This window comes from Scomber scombrus, chromosome 24 (genome assembly GCF_963691925.1).
Source record: "Scomber scombrus chromosome 24, fScoSco1.1, whole genome shotgun sequence".
In the NCBI taxonomy this organism is placed as follows: Eukaryota; Metazoa; Chordata; class Actinopteri; order Scombriformes; family Scombridae; genus Scomber; species Scomber scombrus.
In genome coordinates this window covers 14168534-14187265 of record NC_084993.1, presented here as the reverse complement: position 1 = coordinate 14187265, position 18732 = coordinate 14168534, and the positions used below count along the sequence as shown (strand labels likewise).

The following is an 18732-nucleotide window of genomic DNA, read 5'->3' as shown; positions in this document are numbered from 1 at the left end:
GGTGAGCATGATCATCCTATTTGTAAAAATAAATATTTTAAACACAAACAAAGAGAATAAGCTAGAAAATCAACCTGGCTGAGAACACCAGACAGACACAAGTACAGAAGTACAAGTTATTTATTTTCTTCATTATTACTGAAGCATTACAGTTTGACTATTTTAATTATTGAGTTTAAGCTTTAGGATTAGAGTAGATGGAATGAGAAAGGAGAATGGTTTTCCAAAATAATTATTTGTATAAGGAGGTGGTAAAAAAGAAACAAAGATCTTTATACAGGTCTGTGGCATTTTCACCCACACTGATCATTTAATCCCCACCCAACTCACTATTGATCTTTCAAGCTATTTCTAAGAAGCAATATATTTGGCAGTTTTTTTGATATGTGCAATAAATCAAGGCCCATATTTTTTAAAATCTGCACCATTCATCACAGAGAGCTAAACACTGGAGACAGTGTTGCAATAAACTTTGACCCTGGTCAGTTTTACTCACTTTATTCCTGCGTGACAGGTTTGATTAAGAGTCTGTAAACTAGTCTTGGGTCAGCTGCAAATCTGGCATTGATGGATTATGGGAGAATATACTTGTTATGACGCGTCATTGTTGTTAAGACTTTTCTGGAGTGTGAGGACTATTTTGCCACCCTGTCAGTCAGCCTGTCTTTCACTAATGATCGAGTCCTTCCACCAAGGTGACCACAATTATCACCTAGGCAACACCCGTCCACAGCATGACACATCATCGTCAATTTAGCCAATTAAGGTGCGTGATTGGAAGGTGTGAAATATGATGGGACTAGAAACTCATACTGAATATTCTTCTCTGGAATATTCAGTGTGTGTGCAGCTGTGTGTAGCTCTGTGTGTGCGTGTGTGTGTGTTAGTTAGTTACCCTCAGGGTCCAGCAGTCTCTCTATCCCCAGGTGTTGTTCTGCCTTATTAAAGGCATGTTCCAGTCTGTCGATCGCCGACGTCTTCTTCTCCACTGCGCTCCAATCAAACAGCTCAGGTCTGTGGGGGACAAATCAAAAGATCATAAACTTACTGTATCTATATTTTTATTTTGTTCACATTCAGAGCAGTATCCCAAGTATTTACTACATCATGTCCCTGGTTGATCATTTCCAGTGCTCTGTGGAAATTCCTCAGCATATGTCGAGTCAAAGGATACAGAAGCATTCTCCAAAGAAAAAAAAAAGGCTGACCTTGTAGCAATAAAAAAGTTTTTAATGTTTAAATTATATAACCTTTTGATTTATTTTCTTATATATAAACTGAGCTGTAATTAACTCACTTCAGCTGATGCAGCAACCATGTATCCATCTGCTGTGCATTGATATTTAGCTGTACTGCGCAAACTCTCCTGTCTATTTCCTCAATAAACAGATACTACAACATACATTGCTGATTTTGCATGTTTTTTTTCATTGAAAAGTTTAAAATGTTGAACATGTAATCCTCCACTCTCAGTAAATATAATGTTGGCATGGAGCACCACAGCAAATAATCGGCAGGGGAAACACAGACGGCTTTGGTGTGTGTGATCTCCTGCTTTGTATTCCTGTAAGGACAGTGCAAACAGATGTTCATAATGGCTAACCGTGATTTCATTCATAATTACATGAGCCCAGTCCAGAGACCTAAACCCCCATGGGTATCTATAGAGGCAGATTAACACTGCATCACCTCTGCAAAGCCATTCATCCATCTATCCATCTGACCTTTCATCCATTATCCAGTTACGGATTTAATTGTTCATTGAATACCCCATAATATAACTGTTCTATATAAAATAATAAGCAACAGCTGAACTTATCTTGTCTCTGTCATATTATAAACAATACTTTAAATACACGCTGGAAGCATTAACAAAATACTGACATTTTTTTTTAGAAATACACTTATTTCTGATATGTAAAAACAACGGTTTAACACTTATGTTTGTTGTTAAGCAGGCATTCAACAAATCTCATTGATTAGTGAGATTTTAGAGGTATTGGTAGCCTGGATCGCTGCCAAGTTAAAAACTATTCTTTCCGCCTGCTTACACTCTTTCTGCTAACCTAAGCTAACAGACTACTGCCTCTGGCTCCATAATTAATGCACAGATGTGAAGGTAGCATTAATCTACCTGACACAGCTCCTAACATGAGTGCCTCCAAACCTCGCTGTCACACCACTACATGTCTCTTTTCCTTTCTTTTACTCTGTTTTAACTTTTCTTTTCTATTTCTGGGTACTTTGTACTGATTGAGTCAATTTCCACCTTCAAGTGTAACTATTTAATATGCTGTGTGAACAAGACCACAATTAAAGCGGCCAAATAAATCCTATACTCTGTCTGCTTCTATACTGCTTTGATATTTCCTTGACTAAACACACCTCTCTCTAGTGCTTTATTTTGTTTCTGCTTTTTTTTTCTTCTGCTAACTTGACACACACACACACACACACACACACACACACATACACACATACACACACACTTGTCGTTCTACAGTACCTGTGGCTGTGGATGAGGGCATTGAAGGCCAATCCATCATTCCAGCTACTGGAGAAGTTAACCACATTGACCTGAGGACAGAGATAATGGATGTTAAAGGGCCAGCCTGTGAATGCAGTGTGACACCCTCTGTTGAAATACAGTAGCCCCAATACTGGTTTCAATTTTCATCTGTGCACATTGGATTAAAGATATCTTTCGCTCTCAAATTTCCAGTCTGGGTTTTTTATATGTGGAGGGAGTGAATACAATGGTGAAAAATGGGTTTCACGTATCACAAAGCCTCAGAAAGTATATAGTGTTTCTGTACTTGTCAAGCTTTCCGTTCTAGCATGCAACACACTTCATAATGATAACAGGCTCAGATTTAGCTCTTCAACTTTGTTGTCACTTTGACAAGAAAGTGTCTTCAATTAAGCAATTTATCCATTTATAGCATTTCTAGTTCAAATCTGAGTGAAAACAGAGCTGTTGATGTTTCCAGTTGAATCATTTTAAAACAGTTAGCATATTATACGCTATGGTAAATGCATATGGCAAAGGTATCATGCTAAAAGAGGTTAATGCTACATGTCCCAGTTGAACAATTACATTTATGCTTTTATACAATAGGTTTACTTTTTTAGAAAAGGCTTTGAGGATGTGTTTGGCTAAAGTAAGGGTGTCTTAGGTCATGTTGATTGTTCATCGTTGGAGTTTAAACTTTTCCGAATCCAGTAAAGAGCTTCTATGTTTGCCTAAACTCTGATATAGAAGCACCCTGGCTCCCTCAGTGGATGAGTTCCAAAAGCTGATTTTTTTGTAACACTAGTTTATTATTGTAGGTAGTAGCCTATGCTAGTTAGCTGGCAATGCTGACATTCACAGGTTATGTGAAAGCAGACAAACACACTGCTTGATTCACTTTTGCTGTTGTGTTTTTGGGATGCAATAAAAAAATCCGACCACTAAACTCTTTAAAGTATGGTACCACTCTTAGAACCCCATAGATACTGCTTTGGCAAGCAGAGACAATCACATTTTGACAGGCCTGCCGTGTCCAGTTATGGTTTCTGAGATATGATTTGCTGTTGAGCCCACAGACACATAATGAAAGTAAATCAGGAAAAGATCTCCCTGATTAGAAAATAAAGATCACACTTTCAAAGTGTGCGTTTGGGATAGTTTAAGGTAATTTGGATGAAAACAGCTATCAAAAGCCATATTGGATCCAAAAGGCAGCATAGGCTGTGTAGTGAGTGCTCTTGGCAGTCCTGCCTGAAATTCTTACAATACAGTAGAGAACAGTGCAAGCCAAAAGAAACTAAATGAAACAGAGAATAACTACATGGCACTCTGTGCAAAGCTCTAGGAGAGGTGTCATCCCTACGGCTGAAATTTTAAGTTAATTGGATTTTTTTCCCCCCCTGAAAACATATTTTTAAGACTAAGTTTCTCTGTGTTTTAGTTTCATGCTTGGGGCTATAAAAAGATAATCATCTGATGGCACTAATCCCAGATCTGGATCACCACCAAAACCTAATCCATTATTCCTTGGCCCAAAGCCTACCTGTCAACCAACTTTCATGAAAATCTGTTCATGGGGGTTTGACAATCAGACAGGTAGACAAATACCAAAGAATCATAAGGTCTTTGGCAGTGTTATAGCATTCTACACTTCACCTCAGGATTCTCCTCATTAGACTTGAAGCAATAATTACTCAACATTTACATGTTGTGTTAATAAGACAGCAATTTTTTATGCCATCACAGACTACTACAGACTCCTGGAACACTGCTTTAGGACAACTAACAGTGGATCCAATGTGTCAGCCTGTTGATGGAAGACAAGACTGAGTGAAGGTACAGACCTGAGGATACTGGCGTAGGTTCTGACGAACCCAACTCAGCAGAATCTTCTCACTGTTGGTCTGCTGTAGGCCCGCCATCACATCCTTCATCACATCCTTTACCTGCACACACACACACACATAAAGAGACAGTATAATTAGTGTAAACATATACTTATAATCACCCAAAATTTAAGGTGTGATGGAAAGGGTTTATCCTCAAGGGGAGCATGAATATCCACTGCAAGTTTCATGGAAATCCAGCTAATGGTGTCCTGTGTACAAAGTTCAAAGTTTGATTAGAGATTACGGTTAAAGAAGAGTTCATGAAGGATCCAAAGTGGAAACAGTTCATCCTCTGGAAAGTAAGAGGGTAACTGCTATTGACTGAATATTTTCAGATTTTGAAAACCCCATTGAAGGATCCAGTAAGTCTAAATGTTACTTTCTGTGTCTGTATTTCATCTCTATTAATCACAGAAGTTTTCCTTAAGTTCTTTAACATGTATCTCTGTTGTCCCACAAAAGACTTCCACCAGCTCTGTTCACACTGCTGTATGGAGAAATATGACTAGATAATGAAGAGCTCAGTCACAGCTCAAAGACAACAAGCGTTATTTTTAATGAATGAAACGTGTCACATGTTCAAAGTAAAAACTCATAAAACAACACTGTGTAAGATGATACTGTACTCATAGCTCAGTAGTAAAAGTGTTATCGGATTAGTTTGCAAATTATTCAGTTATAGGATCGTAGCAGTTTATTGAGCCTTCATCCTAACTGACAAATTCTTATGGTCTATTCTTATGTATCCAATTTGGGCATATACACACATTTGAGGCAATTGGAGATTGTTTATGTTTGTCACTCATCATTTGTTATTCATACAGAATGACATTTTTAATGACATGGAATGAGATAGCAAGGCTAAAAAACACATAAATATGTCTGTTTGAACCCAACACTTTGCCTTGATGCAGCACACATGCTCTGTCAGTGGCAGCTGATACTGTAGCAGTTACCATCACCCATAACTATTACCACTCTCTCACTCGCTGACACACGCACACACACAAACACACACACAAGACTTTTTAAAGAACTCCCCTGATAGACAGAACAACAGATATTGAAATCCATGCTAATATGATGCCTGACAATGTAGCATTACCATAAAGAGACATTTTAAAAATATCTGCTGCTTTCTAGCAAAGTTTTGACATAGCCTGTCTGGAGATATTTTGCATATTCACAGGCATGTTCCTCCACACACAGTCAAAAGGACACTTGTGTACACACATATTCATGCAGCAAACTGTGTGTGGATATGGTTGCACCCTCACAGGCTGGATTTTCGGCAACTGTGAGTGACAGTTTTGGAGCACTTGTTCAGGGCATGCAAAAATAGGGGTTTGTCTGTTTATTTCCACTCCCTCCCCCCACTGGCCTGTGTCCATACTCTCTGATAGCACCCAACTCTCCTCTGCCCTGGCCTTTGTCCATTCTGACACACACACACTCATGCAGTGAGGCGGTGCTCGAAGCAGGGGCTGGAAAGATGAGTGGAAGATGACAAACATCGGGGGGTCCGGTTGTAACCCTCCAACGAACAAGAAAAAACAACCAGAAAAACAACCACATTCAGCAACACACACACACACACACACACACACACACAGAGAGAGACAAACAGACAGACACACACACACATACATACACAGATGGAAAGAGAGATACAAAGTTAGAGAGTAAGAAAGAGGAGGAAAGTCATTCCTGCTATTACACATACACACACACACACACACACACACACACATACATAGATACACACTCACACACAATGTGCAACTGAACCTATTAATAGAGTTTGCTGTAATTTGTGTCGAGGTGAATTCCCAGCAAGGGACTCACACACATGCAGATACACACACACACACACAGCTACACACACACACACACACACACACACACACACACACACACACACACACACACACACACAACAGGTTTGTTAGAGATTCTTCATAGAATGTGGCCTGCCGGGTAAAAAAAAAAAAAAAGGGACTCATTTGGGAGTAGGTCACTGCATGCATTTCCACTTTAATTGGAGGGGCGCGTTGACAAAGACTGCTGTATACACAAACTCACAATGACACACACACCTACACACTGATAGAGATCCACACACACACACACACAGAGAAGCCCTCACAGACTGGCATAAATGCCCACACACAAGCAAATGATAACCTCCAGGGCGTAGCAGCCTCTGACAGACATATTCACACACAATACATACACATGCAACCCACACTCTTGAACACACACACCTCATTATAGAATTGTGTTTAGCTATTAATCGCGTCATTAAGTCTATGCCAAAACTAGTGTGATTGAGACATTAGCCTCCATTCAACTTAATGAGGAATGAAATACAATTAAAATGTGTTATAATATATGCTATTAAAACGACCGACTTTACATGAACTTGGTTCATAAAATACATTTTGAACTTTAAACACAGCTTAAGGGGAGAAGTAGCCAACAGTGGAGGCCTAATGTTGCTGTGTGAATTGGCAGAAAGATGAAAGGCAGTGAAAAGACCAGGAGGGAACCAGACGTGGTGAAAAAAGAACATTAAAGGAAACTTTGGAGCCCTGTACAGTTTTAGCACTCGCATTAATGTGGCTGGTGGATGTACTTTTTTTCCCCCCAAGTTATGATGTTGGATACCAGACCTGTACGTGTTTCTAGGTCAGAAATACCTGGAACACTATTAGCGGCTTCTTTAAAATGAGATAGAATCCATATATAGCTGTCTCCTATTCTATACAATATTCCTATGAGACACATTTTGGGTATGTTGAGCATTAAGACATATAAAATACATGAATATTATGTAGCATTAAGTCAGTTTGATGTCCTTTGGCATACTTATTGAATCACATTCATTTCTCTTGTATCCCATCTACCTTAAGTATTAAAGTATATTACACAATTACTATGGAAATTGGATTTGGGAATCAGCTTTTTAAGCAGGTTTTGTAAAATAACGTGTTTTTAACCTTGAGGCATTGTAGTGTATTTGTCCCTCAAGTAAAATATCTTTAAGAAATCACTTTTCTTTTCTTACTGCTTCCTATTATTACAATTGCTCCATGCAATGTGACTGTACCTTCACCTTGAACACTGCTGTCCAGAACACAGTACACATTCCAAAAGACATGGGCAAACAGATTCACATGGATACAGGAGGAGGCTGTGCAGTATTTTGGTCTATCAATTTGAAACAAATGTGAGTTTTGAAGCTGTAGGGTAATGTATATAAGACATGTCATCTATACATGACTCAGTTTGTGCTTTATGGAAAACAGGCATTTTTTCCTGGTGGTAAATTTGTGGGTTGTTTATCTTAACAATAACTTAACAATAACACTTTGTGAATCACTCTGAGTGGGCTTCATTGAATGTAACTGCTACTGAATGAATGTTACTGAATGTAACAACAGAGTAAAATGGATTCACAGTCCAATCAGAAACAGCAATCTGAAATGTTGCTAAAATTAGCTGCAACTGCATAAAAAAGAAGTCAAACTTAATATCTGATGCTTCTCCAAAAAATGAAAACAGGAGCTTCCAAATAGCTGTTCATAGCAATTATTTCTTTCTTTGTTTCTCTCTATCACACACACACACACACATACACACCTGCCAGTGGAGAATGATGCTCCAGATGAGCCCGAGAATAAGTTTGTGATTTCCATCAACGATGTCTGCCGCTCCGATATTCACCAATTCGACCTGGAGGACGGACAAACAGAGAGACAAATCTCATTATGGCTTTATTTCACAAAGTGTAAGCCGGTCCTCTTACTCATCACTCTGACTCAATGGTTCCCAACTTTCTGTCTTGTGACTCTTAAAACAAAGCAAAGGTTAGAGTCCTTGTGGGGACATAAACTGTGGCGGTTCTCCAAATCCCTTCCCTGAACAGCAGCGGTGTAATTATAGCTTAGCAACAGTTACAATGCAAAGCAGGCCTGTTGAGCTTTGCAGTGTGCTTTGAGGTGTAGTTAGATTAATACTCTGGAGATGCTGTTACTTTTTAGAGGTTTACAAAAAAAGAAACATAAGGGGCAAAAATATAAGGAATAGATTAAACAGTAACACTAACTAGCTTCCAACCTAGCAGGTTGGACTTAAGGGACCAAGGAGCACATCATTAGCTATGTCATTTTGCAGGGGTAAACTTTATTCATATACTGTGTGTAATGTCTTTTACATGGATCATCAATTGGTGTGGATATTAACTTGTGCAAGGGACGCGTAGCCTCTGTAGCATGACATTATATTTAGGTATTGCGCATATTAAAATACCCTTTTACTTGGATCTCAGTTTAAAAGAAGTCAGCTGGAAAACTAAATAAAAGTCTCCTGTAAACTCACACTTCAATTAATGGAGTGAGTATTAATATCTTTCTGAGTGGTAAATGTGCCACCATTATAACCGTACACTTCATATGAGTAGTGCTGGGATGGAAAGCTTGACCATCATAGAAATGGTAATTAAGGGGAAAGCACGTACAGTAGCTAAGAGCCATTTAAATCAACAACAAGCAAAACACATTATTGAATGGAGGGAGACTTCAAAGAGTACACCTTATGGATGAAAAAGAGAACAACTTATCAGTCACTCTTCATATTGTTTTATGCTAATTTCAAAATGTGTTAGAGAGAAGACAGTAACCTGAAAGGCAGTTTAATTTAAGCACCTGACTATTTGCTGACTGATTTATATTAATGCACTCAGATATTAAACTCTCACACATAATTACATCAGGATAAAGTCTAATGTGTGTCTCACATACTCACATTGTTCTTCTGCAAGATCTGCAGAGCTCGGTTGACATTGTTGAGCGAGTGTACACGCGTGAATCCTCTCTCCAACCTCACCTACACACACACACACGCAAACACACACACACAAACGAGACAGAAGAGATTACTGAGGCATAAACAGACCTTGCTCAGAGGCATCCATGAGCGCTACAAACGGCCACATTACAATAAAAGTGTGCGTTTATGTTTGTGTGTGTGTGTGTCATTACAACAAGGAGATAGTATCAAACGAAGGACAAAGATGGTCATGTCTCTCCGTGAGACAGAAATGGGGAGAGACAGAGATGGGGGAGTGAAGTGATGGTAGCGGAAAGAGAAAGAATAAGAGAGAAGAAAAACAAAGAGATAATGAGAAAAGACAGAAGGAGAAAGAGAGAAGGATTCCAACACACAGACAAAGTGGAGGAGGTGAAGAGAGCTGGAGGGGGGAGAAAAGAAAAACAAGGTGGGAGTAGTAAAAGTTTGATTAAGACTGCGGGCTGTGCTACTATGTGTGCGTGTGTGTGTGTGTGTGTGTGTGTGTGTGTGTGTGTGTGTGTGTGTGTGTGTGTGTGTGTGTGTGTGTGTGTGCGTGCGTGCGTGTGTGTTTGTGTGTGTTTGTGTGTGTTTTCGTCATTCTAAGAAGCAGTTTAGTTTTTCAATCTTTGCACTTGCCATTTTCGTCCACTTCGGTGCAATTTTCAGAACAATTTCCATGTCTTCAAATGATGATTTTGAGTGTTAAGGTTAGGAATGTGATTAGTTTTAGGTCGAGCTGAGGTACATGTAGCATTCACCCCAATGTGGGAAGGAAGGGAGAAATAAAACTAGTTTCACATGGTTACAACTCGCAAGAATCAGCCAGGTGGACAACTTTAAATGAAGATTACTAGTGTCACTGAAAAGGAGTATAAGAGTTGGTGGTATAAGCAGAGTTGGTGGTATAAGCATGGAAATCTGCTTATTGTAAGGTTTCTGCCTGACATCATTACCTTAAATCACATAGTAAAAGAAAACATGCTGCATCTGCCTTATTGTCTGTCTACCTGTTCATACTACGAGCATGTTCAAGTGTATCAGAGCACGCTGGGACACGCTTGGTTAATTTTGTTAGTGTTATTTAATTTCCACATTAAGAACTAATTAGTAAGTCTTAACCACGTGTCATTACAATTACATGACAGAGAAAAACGAAGACGCGTTCAGGCTGGGAGGAGTAATACAATTAACTGCTGTTATCTACAAACATGTACAATATATTCTCTGCATATAAATATTATCTGTGAAGGTTTATGACTGAAAGATGTTGCAGGAAGTCTACTGACAACTATATGTACAGCTGTGTCCATCACATCTAAGCTGTTTGGCATTTATTTGTTGCTATTTTTGAATGTAGCTTGGTAAGAAGAAAGATGGTGTTCCCGTTCTGAATCTTGCCTACAAAACTACCGGTTTATTAAATCAGGGGTATAATTTCCACTGGGGATGGGGTGGAGGGGTTTGGTTTGGAGTTGGTATACAGTTTGCTCCTGTGTGTGTGTGTGTGTGTGTGTGTGTGTGTGTGTGTGTGTGTGTGTGTGTGTGTGTGTGTGTGTGTGTGTGTGTGTGTGTGTGTGTGTGTGTGTGTTGTGTGTGTTTATACCAGTTCGCGTCCTGCCAGCCCCTCCAGCAGCTCCAGCAGGCGTCGTCCATCACACAGGTCTGAGAACAGATTCTCCACTGGTGATTTCCCTGTCTGTAAGACACATACACACACAATATTATATTTGTGTATACAGTAAATGCAAAATATTCCCAAAGATCCAACATGTGCATTACTACCACAGACCAGTCTCTGCAATCTGTTAACATAGAAGCCTGAGCTGTACAACAGCTGAACCTGTGCTGCAGGAGGTGATATGAGGTCAGTTTACTCATTCCATGTAAAGGTCAAACAGCCAATCCCACATACTGGAAATTCTGCTCTTGGCTGGCCAGAACAACATTAGAGCTGTTGGGAGTATAGAGAGACATCTCTTGAGTAATCACAAACCATCCCTGCGTTAAATGTGAAGATGGCAGTTAATACCCAAGAGGTTGTTCTTTATCAGCACTGACAAGTCTAAGATTACAAGCTAAGAGTTACTTCACATTGGAAAATGCTGCAGGCTGAATACAGTGCGAGGGTCTTTTTCTGGGCCTTCAGCCGGCGTGAGGGGAGAAGGAGAAATGGAGTTGCTGCACTACTACATAAGAAACTCATTTAAGAAAGAGATGAAATGCTGTTTTCATCTTTTTATTTACAGATAAAAAAATAAGCCGTAAATTCTGCTTCTAAATCAAAATCTGAATTTAATTGAATATTGAAAGTATTACATATAATAGTAGAAAGTTATACAACTCAGCCTGGGCAATAATGATCATGAAACTAGAAAGAAAAGGACAATATTAAAATTACTTATCAATAACTAGACTCTAAAATACCCCTAAATTATAGTGAGCTAAGAGAAAGAGCACAGCGTTTCTACAGCAATGATATACATTCACAGAAAGACCAGATTTGGCAATTTGTAGAAGTAACTGCAAAAGGCTCCAAGTAGAGGAGCAGCAGACATAAAAGGCTCTCAGTTTGGAAGCTGTTCATAAAAATGAGTCCTGGGAACGAAGCAGAGCTATTCACAAATGTATGTGGAATATATTTACAAAGATACGTGTTAGAAGAGGTTAGACACGACCAGCCGACCTGAGTGTATAAAACACCAGTATATCAATTACATTCAACTATTCACCATTTATCCATTACTTTGAGCTAATCATTTCAGTTGTTTATCCACTGCTTTTTGCCATTTATCCCTAACTTTGAGCTTACTAATTAAAGCTGGAGTTCCTTTTGTCTCCCCCTTCTGGCAGTGAGAACTACAAAAACAAGCATGCTTATATTATAGGCCATAGTGGATCAATTGTTTTGAGTATCAACCAACTCGTGCAAAATGATTAGATTCACTATCAGAATTACAACCAGTCGGTCTGATAACATTTGGAAGGTCTATAGAAAAATCACACGATTTGATCATCATTAGCTGACTCAATATATGGATAATATTTTCAAAAATCTGTATTTTTACTGAACTGAGGTTCTCTACAATCTTTGTAACCCAGCATGATTTGAACAAAAGTTACAGAAGATGGAAGGTTATTATAAAAAAAAACTTCAATAGCCTCCACATGGTTAGAGTTCTTAACCTGAAGCTGATAATTATTTCAATCACACTTGGACATTGCATATGACCTTCACATGCACGTGGCTTATTAGAGGTGTCATAACAGATTTAAGATCAGCTAATCTGGACTAATTTATCGGCAACACTTGATTTAGCACAGTGAGCAGTGTGATATTTGAAAATGGAGGGAAAAGACTACTGAAGTAAGTAATAATGAGAGAGTGTAGGAGGAATTGGGAAAGACAAGAAGGGGGCAAGGACACAGACCAAAAGCAAAGTAAAGACAGCATCGTTCAACCTTTCTTCTTCTTCTTTATGTTTCACTGGAAGCGTCATGAATCTTTTCTGCATTATTACTGTGCTGGTTACTGTGGCAGAAATCTCTTTTCCTGCGTCAATCATCCATTATAACAACAACTGCTGCCATGTACGAGTTCCTACTGATGCATCGAATATACTTTAACGCGGGCGGTGAGAAAGAAAGACGGAATAAACGTAGAGATGACCTAGTGCAGGTGGAAATACAATATGAAAAAAAGAAGAAGAAAAATGCACTTTTCTATAATAAAGAAATTCCGTTATCAATCTTCTGAGATCGTCTCATCATCAGTGTCTCATTTTCTCACATTTCTCTTTCTTTCTCCGCTCTCTGTCTCATATTTTATACTCACTGTCTCCCACACACACTCATTCTCTCACATTTCATTCTCCCTCTCTTAAGTTCTTATTTTCCTCCCTCCTGCCTACCCTCCTCGCTGCTGTCGACCTACGCCTCTCGGCATTGTCCTGAGACTCGCTGTTATTGAGTCATTCTCCACACCAGGGCAGTGTGTGTGTGTGTGTGTGTGTGTGTGTGTGTGTGTGTGTGTGTGTGTGTGTGTGTGTGTGTGTGTGTGTGTGTGTGTGTGTGCTAGGAGTAGATGTATTATTTGAATGGATGGTGGACTGTGTGGGGCTGCAGGTGATAACTGAAGAAACAGCAGATGGACGTAGTTAAAAAGAAACAAGGCAAAACAAATTGCAAAAAAAACACAGTGTTGCAGATTTGAATATTACTCCAGAGGACACAAACACACTTTCTTTTCTCCTCCCTGCCCACTCACACTAATTCAAAAAATTCCTCTCTTGTCCATTCAGTGAAGGCTTCTTCCATATTTCCAGTTCACTAACAATAAAAGAAGTTCTTCAGATGTTCTCTGGGTTGACTATATGTTCCTGTAATTACAGCTGTCAGCACAAGCAGTTGAACCTTAGTAACTGCTCTGTACTGCAGATGTCAGTGTCAGTTTTACAGCAAACCAAATCACAGGCTTTTTGGCATTGGCTGTGCTCAGCTGTATGTTGTGTGAACAAAGCAGAGTGCAACACTGTATGGTTTCTTTCAGTCTGTAGAGATCTTTAAACCAGGTGAAGTGGAAGGCTGTAGATGGCCCTGACCTCTACTCCTCTCTGTGTAGAGATGAAATGGCAACAGAACCTCCCTCTGAGCATCGCTTCATTTATGCTTTTTAAAATCTGTATATGAACTGTTTGCTCCATATATAAAAACTGGTACATGGAGATTGTCTTAGTGGGAAAAATGGCAATTACATTACTATTTGTGTCTGTTTATTTCACATAAATGTATGTATTCAATACAAACCAGATGTGAGAGGGGCTTACCAGTGGAAGTTAACAATTATCATGTCTGCTTTATGTTCTGTGTTCATTTACTGTCTACTGTCATTTATACTCATTACACATATAGCATATGTATAAGATTAGGTGTTCACATGTAGCACTGCAACAATTAAATGACTAACAGAAAAAACAATCACCAACTATTTTGATAATTGATAAATTTATTTATTTATTTTTTATAAAGAATATGTGTCAAATTTATCTGATTCTAGCTTCTTAAATGTGAACATGTTCTGGTTTCTTTAGTCCTCTATGACAGGTAACTGAATATCTTTGGCTTATGGACAAAAGAAGACATTTGGATGTAATAGGACAAAAGTCTTTCCATCCATCACAGTGGAATTATGCTGAGTTAGGAAACATAGACATCATTCTCCCTAGCAACACCCTTCACCTCCTCCAGGAGGATCCCAAGGCATTCCCAGTCCAGGAGAGATATATAAATCCCTCCAGTTTGATCTGGGTCTGCCCAGGGGTCTCCTCCCAGTAGGACAGGTCGTAACACCTCCAGAGGGAGGCATCCACGAGGCATCCTGACCAGGTGCCCAAACCACCTCAGCTGACTCCTTTCAAAGCAAAGGAGCAGCAGCTCTACTCCAAGCTTCACACTGGATGTCTGAACTCCTCACCCTAAGTCTAAGACTGAGCCCAGACATTCCCCAGACGAAACTCATTTCAGCTGCTTGTATCAACGATCTCATTCTTTCGGTCACTACCCAGAGCCTTTGACCATAGGTGAAGGTTGGAACGTAGACTGACTGGTAAATTGAAAGCTTCACCTTCAGGCTCAGCTCTTTCTACACCACAACGGTCTGGTACAACACCCGCATCACTGCTGATGCTGCACCAATCCGTCTCTCAAGCTCATGCTCCATCCTAACCTCTCTCATGAATAAGACCTCGAGATACTTGAACTCCTTCACTTCACACAAAAGTACAAGTAAGAACTGCATAGGGCCGTTCTGCATGATATTTCTCTCTGGATGTGATGCTATGAGATCCAGATGAATGTACGGTACTGAAGTTTCTGTGATAAAAGAAAGGAGAGCTGTTGATAAAAATCTGAAAAGCTCACTTTGTCCATTCAGCACTCACTTTTTTTTTAGATGTTCCCTTCAGCTCGTTTACTATCAAATCGTGTACGCTGCCAGGCTTCAATATGGGATCATGAGAAAAACCAGCTGTGCAACATCAGTCATGGTCATCCTGCACTGCACAACAAATCTGATGATCTGATACATATGCTGCTGAGAATTATACTTGCTGAATATTAAAGCTAACACATCCACACCATCTGTAACATGGAAAGTCATGTTTGCACAGTGTAGACAACCATCATCTGGATTACTGCTGACACTGGAGAAAAAGTCTGACTGTGATGATTATGAGTCAAGACCTGAAGTTGCAAGCAAACAGATGTATCCTGTGTTTTAATTTGACTGAAGTGGTGTGACATTTGTGTCAAATTCAGATGTGTTTGCGTTAATATCTTAACAATCCCTCTGTGCTACTGTCACATTTTCTTCTTCAGTTCCTCTGTTGAGGATGTTATGATTTTGTAAGTGGGAAGCTTGAGTGATTACTTGAACCAGAACACTGTGTCCCAGTTGTGTACAATAAACGGATTGTAACCTTGCTGTGGCTATGTTGTGTGGTCCCACTGGACCAAAATATGACAACATGAAATGCAGTTGAAGTAAATATACCTGCATGAATATCAATATCATTTCATTTCTAGACTGGTCTTCATGAACACTCTCTTCCCACAATGACATGCCAAAGGAGAGGGTGATGAAAACTGTAAAAGTGATGGATGGTGATGTGACAATTCTGTCAATAATCCATCAGGAATAGGAACATCATTTCTTACAATTCAAATTGCAGATGTGGCCAGGCGTATTTGGTATTATAATATAAGACAGTAAAAGACGTTCCTTGTGTATTTTTGTATACTCATTTTGAAAAAAAAATCAAACTGTAAATTCATTGTGTCTGCCCCTTTTCTGTAATCAACCACACCTGCACACTTGCATTCAGCTGACATGTCGATGGCACTGCAGCTCACCTTTCTACCCTACTGTGGGTGTTGATTGGCTACATTGTTCAACAAAAAAAGACTGTTGATGTACCAAAACATTGGGATTGTAGTATTTGGGGTGACGTGAAGGGTAACCTGTTCTCTGCACCTGCCAACAAATAAGTGTGAAATCATAGGCTGCCTCTGAGATGTGTTCAGTCCTGATTTGTTTTAACACTTGTGTGTCTTTTTATCTTCCTCTAAAGAAACTAGGATTTACATCCTCACACAAATACACACACACCAATGCAAAACCAGAGATGCACCTGCTCAACACTCGCATACCTGACAAAAACCTTCTATATCTGGCTTACTATTGTGCAGTGTTTATAGGGAACAGGTGATAATAACACACACACACACACACGCACACACAAACAAACACACACACACACACACACACACAAACACTCCTTTCATCTTCAGCAAACAGTGACGGCAATGAGTGCAATGATCTCTAGCAGCATGTGACTGGAATGCCAAACACAGCTGACTCATTTCTTGTGTGTGTGTGTGTGTGTGTGTGTGTGTGTGTGTGTGTGTGTGTGTGTGTGTGTGTGTGTGTGTGTGTGTGTGTGTGTGTGTGTGTGTGTGTGTGTGTCTTCTCAAAAAGCAGACTTCTTCTCAGACATACACAGATGCTGTATTCTGTATCCTTCAGGCTGAGGACAATATGTCTTTTCTCACCTTTAAAAAGGGTAAAAGTAATGTCATAGCTGCCTTATATCCAGACAGCACTAAGCTATAAATTAGAGAGTATTAAATTTATCATAAGGACACGTAGTCTGTGTTAATACTGAATCCTTTTTATTCCATGTGTCTCTTTCACTTGCTCTGCACGCATGAGAAAGTTGGTGGCAGCTTGGTGTGTCTGTCAAAGTCCATTTATTACAGCGCTGGTGTGCTTCTGTAGGCGAGGATACGCTCTATTTGACTATCAATGCTACTGTAGATTACAGCTTAGGGCGAGTAAGTATAGCTGCTTTTCATGGTGTCTTGACAATCGTCGCCCACACTCTCAGACTGAGTCAGCTCGCCAAACTATTGCGAGCTGTTGTATCACATCCAAAATTCTTGCTTTGCTTAGAAGTATTTAGCTTGGGAGGTGTAGCTGTTAAAGAGGTGGCAGGTTATGTGTGTTATATTCTTACTACTGCTCCTACAGTGTAGAGCAGGTGTTTGATTGCTTTCTTTGCTGGCACTTAGTTGCTTAATAATAGTTTAATTGCTCTTAATTAAAACATTTCAAATCTCCTAATTAATTAGATAAATGTGCTTTCATCACAGGTAGAATTTTTTAAAACCCTAAAAAAAAAAAAAGAGCCAATGACTTCAAACCAGATGTTCCAGGATCCAATCCATAGGGCTGTAACCATTGCTTAAATTGCTGATTATATTCTTGATTATTATGTAAGAAAATAACATCAACACTTATTAAGATTTATGCTGATAAAAGGTCACTGAGGATTATTATTAAGGCTGCACATCTGTGTTTTTTAATAGAGTCTATTTGTTTAAAATGTATCAAATCTGATGTGAAGTCATGCTGCTTTAGCTATTAACAGCTGCTGTTCACACAGAGCAGAGAGCAGTCTTCCTGGATCCCTCTGATAGTGACAGCACAGTCTGAATCTGATGATTATGAGGTAAGATCTGAGAGCCTCTTTTATATGATTTGCAAATGGATTGGTGGACGTCTGCCACCACTTTGAAGAGTGAGCTCAGCTGATTGTAGCAGTGTGTGTGGTGTGTGTGTGTGTGTGTTTCCGCTTGTGACTAATGATTATGATTAAGAGCTGGTGTGAAGTTTGTAGCAGATTGTGTCAGTAGTGTAGCACAGAGAAAAAAAAATGACACTACTGCACAAATTTCAGATGCTGTTTCTATTTGTTCAGAATGCTCTATCTGTTCATTTTTAAACAGTGTGTTTGGTTATTGTACATCCCAGCTGTTTAGATAGCAAACAAACAAGAAAACACATGAGAGCTACCAGTGTGTGTGTGTGTGTCACTTTGTCTGTAAAGTTAAATCTGTATTAACAGTCTGCCCCCCGTTCTCCATATCAGAGACGAACCAACCGTCAGCTATACAAACAAATCAAACCCAAGCATGTTTTGGAATGTCAGCTTCTGTAATTGAATTTTCTAGCAGGTCCTCTTGGGTGACTCAACCCCACATCAACAAAGAGAACAGATGATACAAAAGATGGGAGGCAACCCGCACAATTTTATCTGAGGACAGCAGACAGATAGACAAGCGTGCATTTTTGTCGCCGGGTAAACAGGCGAGCGAAAAGAGTCGCTCCATACAAATTGCATTTCTTTCAATCCGCCTACCGAGCACTTATCTTCATTCTGGAAGTGTCTGGATTTAACTGAGATAAAAGTCCACACGACAAACTTAATGGTGATGTCTTGTTTTTCGCAGCAGGATCTGGCAGCGGATGAATGGCTGCTTTGAGTCACTGCTGGGGTGTTTTGGTGGTGACATAAGACATTATTTGTCTGATGGGACAGTTAACTGACTCATGGTGTTAGTATTATAGAAAAGAATTACAGGATG

At 39.5% G+C, this 18732-nt stretch overlaps 1 protein-coding gene across 3 annotated transcripts in view; it reads right to left on the bottom strand.

Annotated features, from left to right (window-relative positions):
- The window catches only part of dmd (dystrophin), a 184835-nt gene extending 180377 nt beyond the window's left edge, over positions 1-4458 (bottom strand). For all 3 annotated transcript variants that reach the window (XM_062445524.1, XM_062445522.1, XM_062445523.1), the window contains exons 1-3: positions 4357-4458; positions 2507-2577; positions 896-1014 (exon numbers count right to left, since the gene is read on the bottom strand). In XM_062445524.1, the coding sequence (XP_062301508.1) occupies positions 896-1014; positions 2507-2577; positions 4357-4446 (280 nt within the window). In that variant the 5' untranslated portion in view covers positions 4447-4458. The remainder of the gene's footprint in view (positions 1-895; positions 1015-2506; positions 2578-4356) is intronic.
- Positions 4459-18732: the final 14274 nt, after the last annotated feature.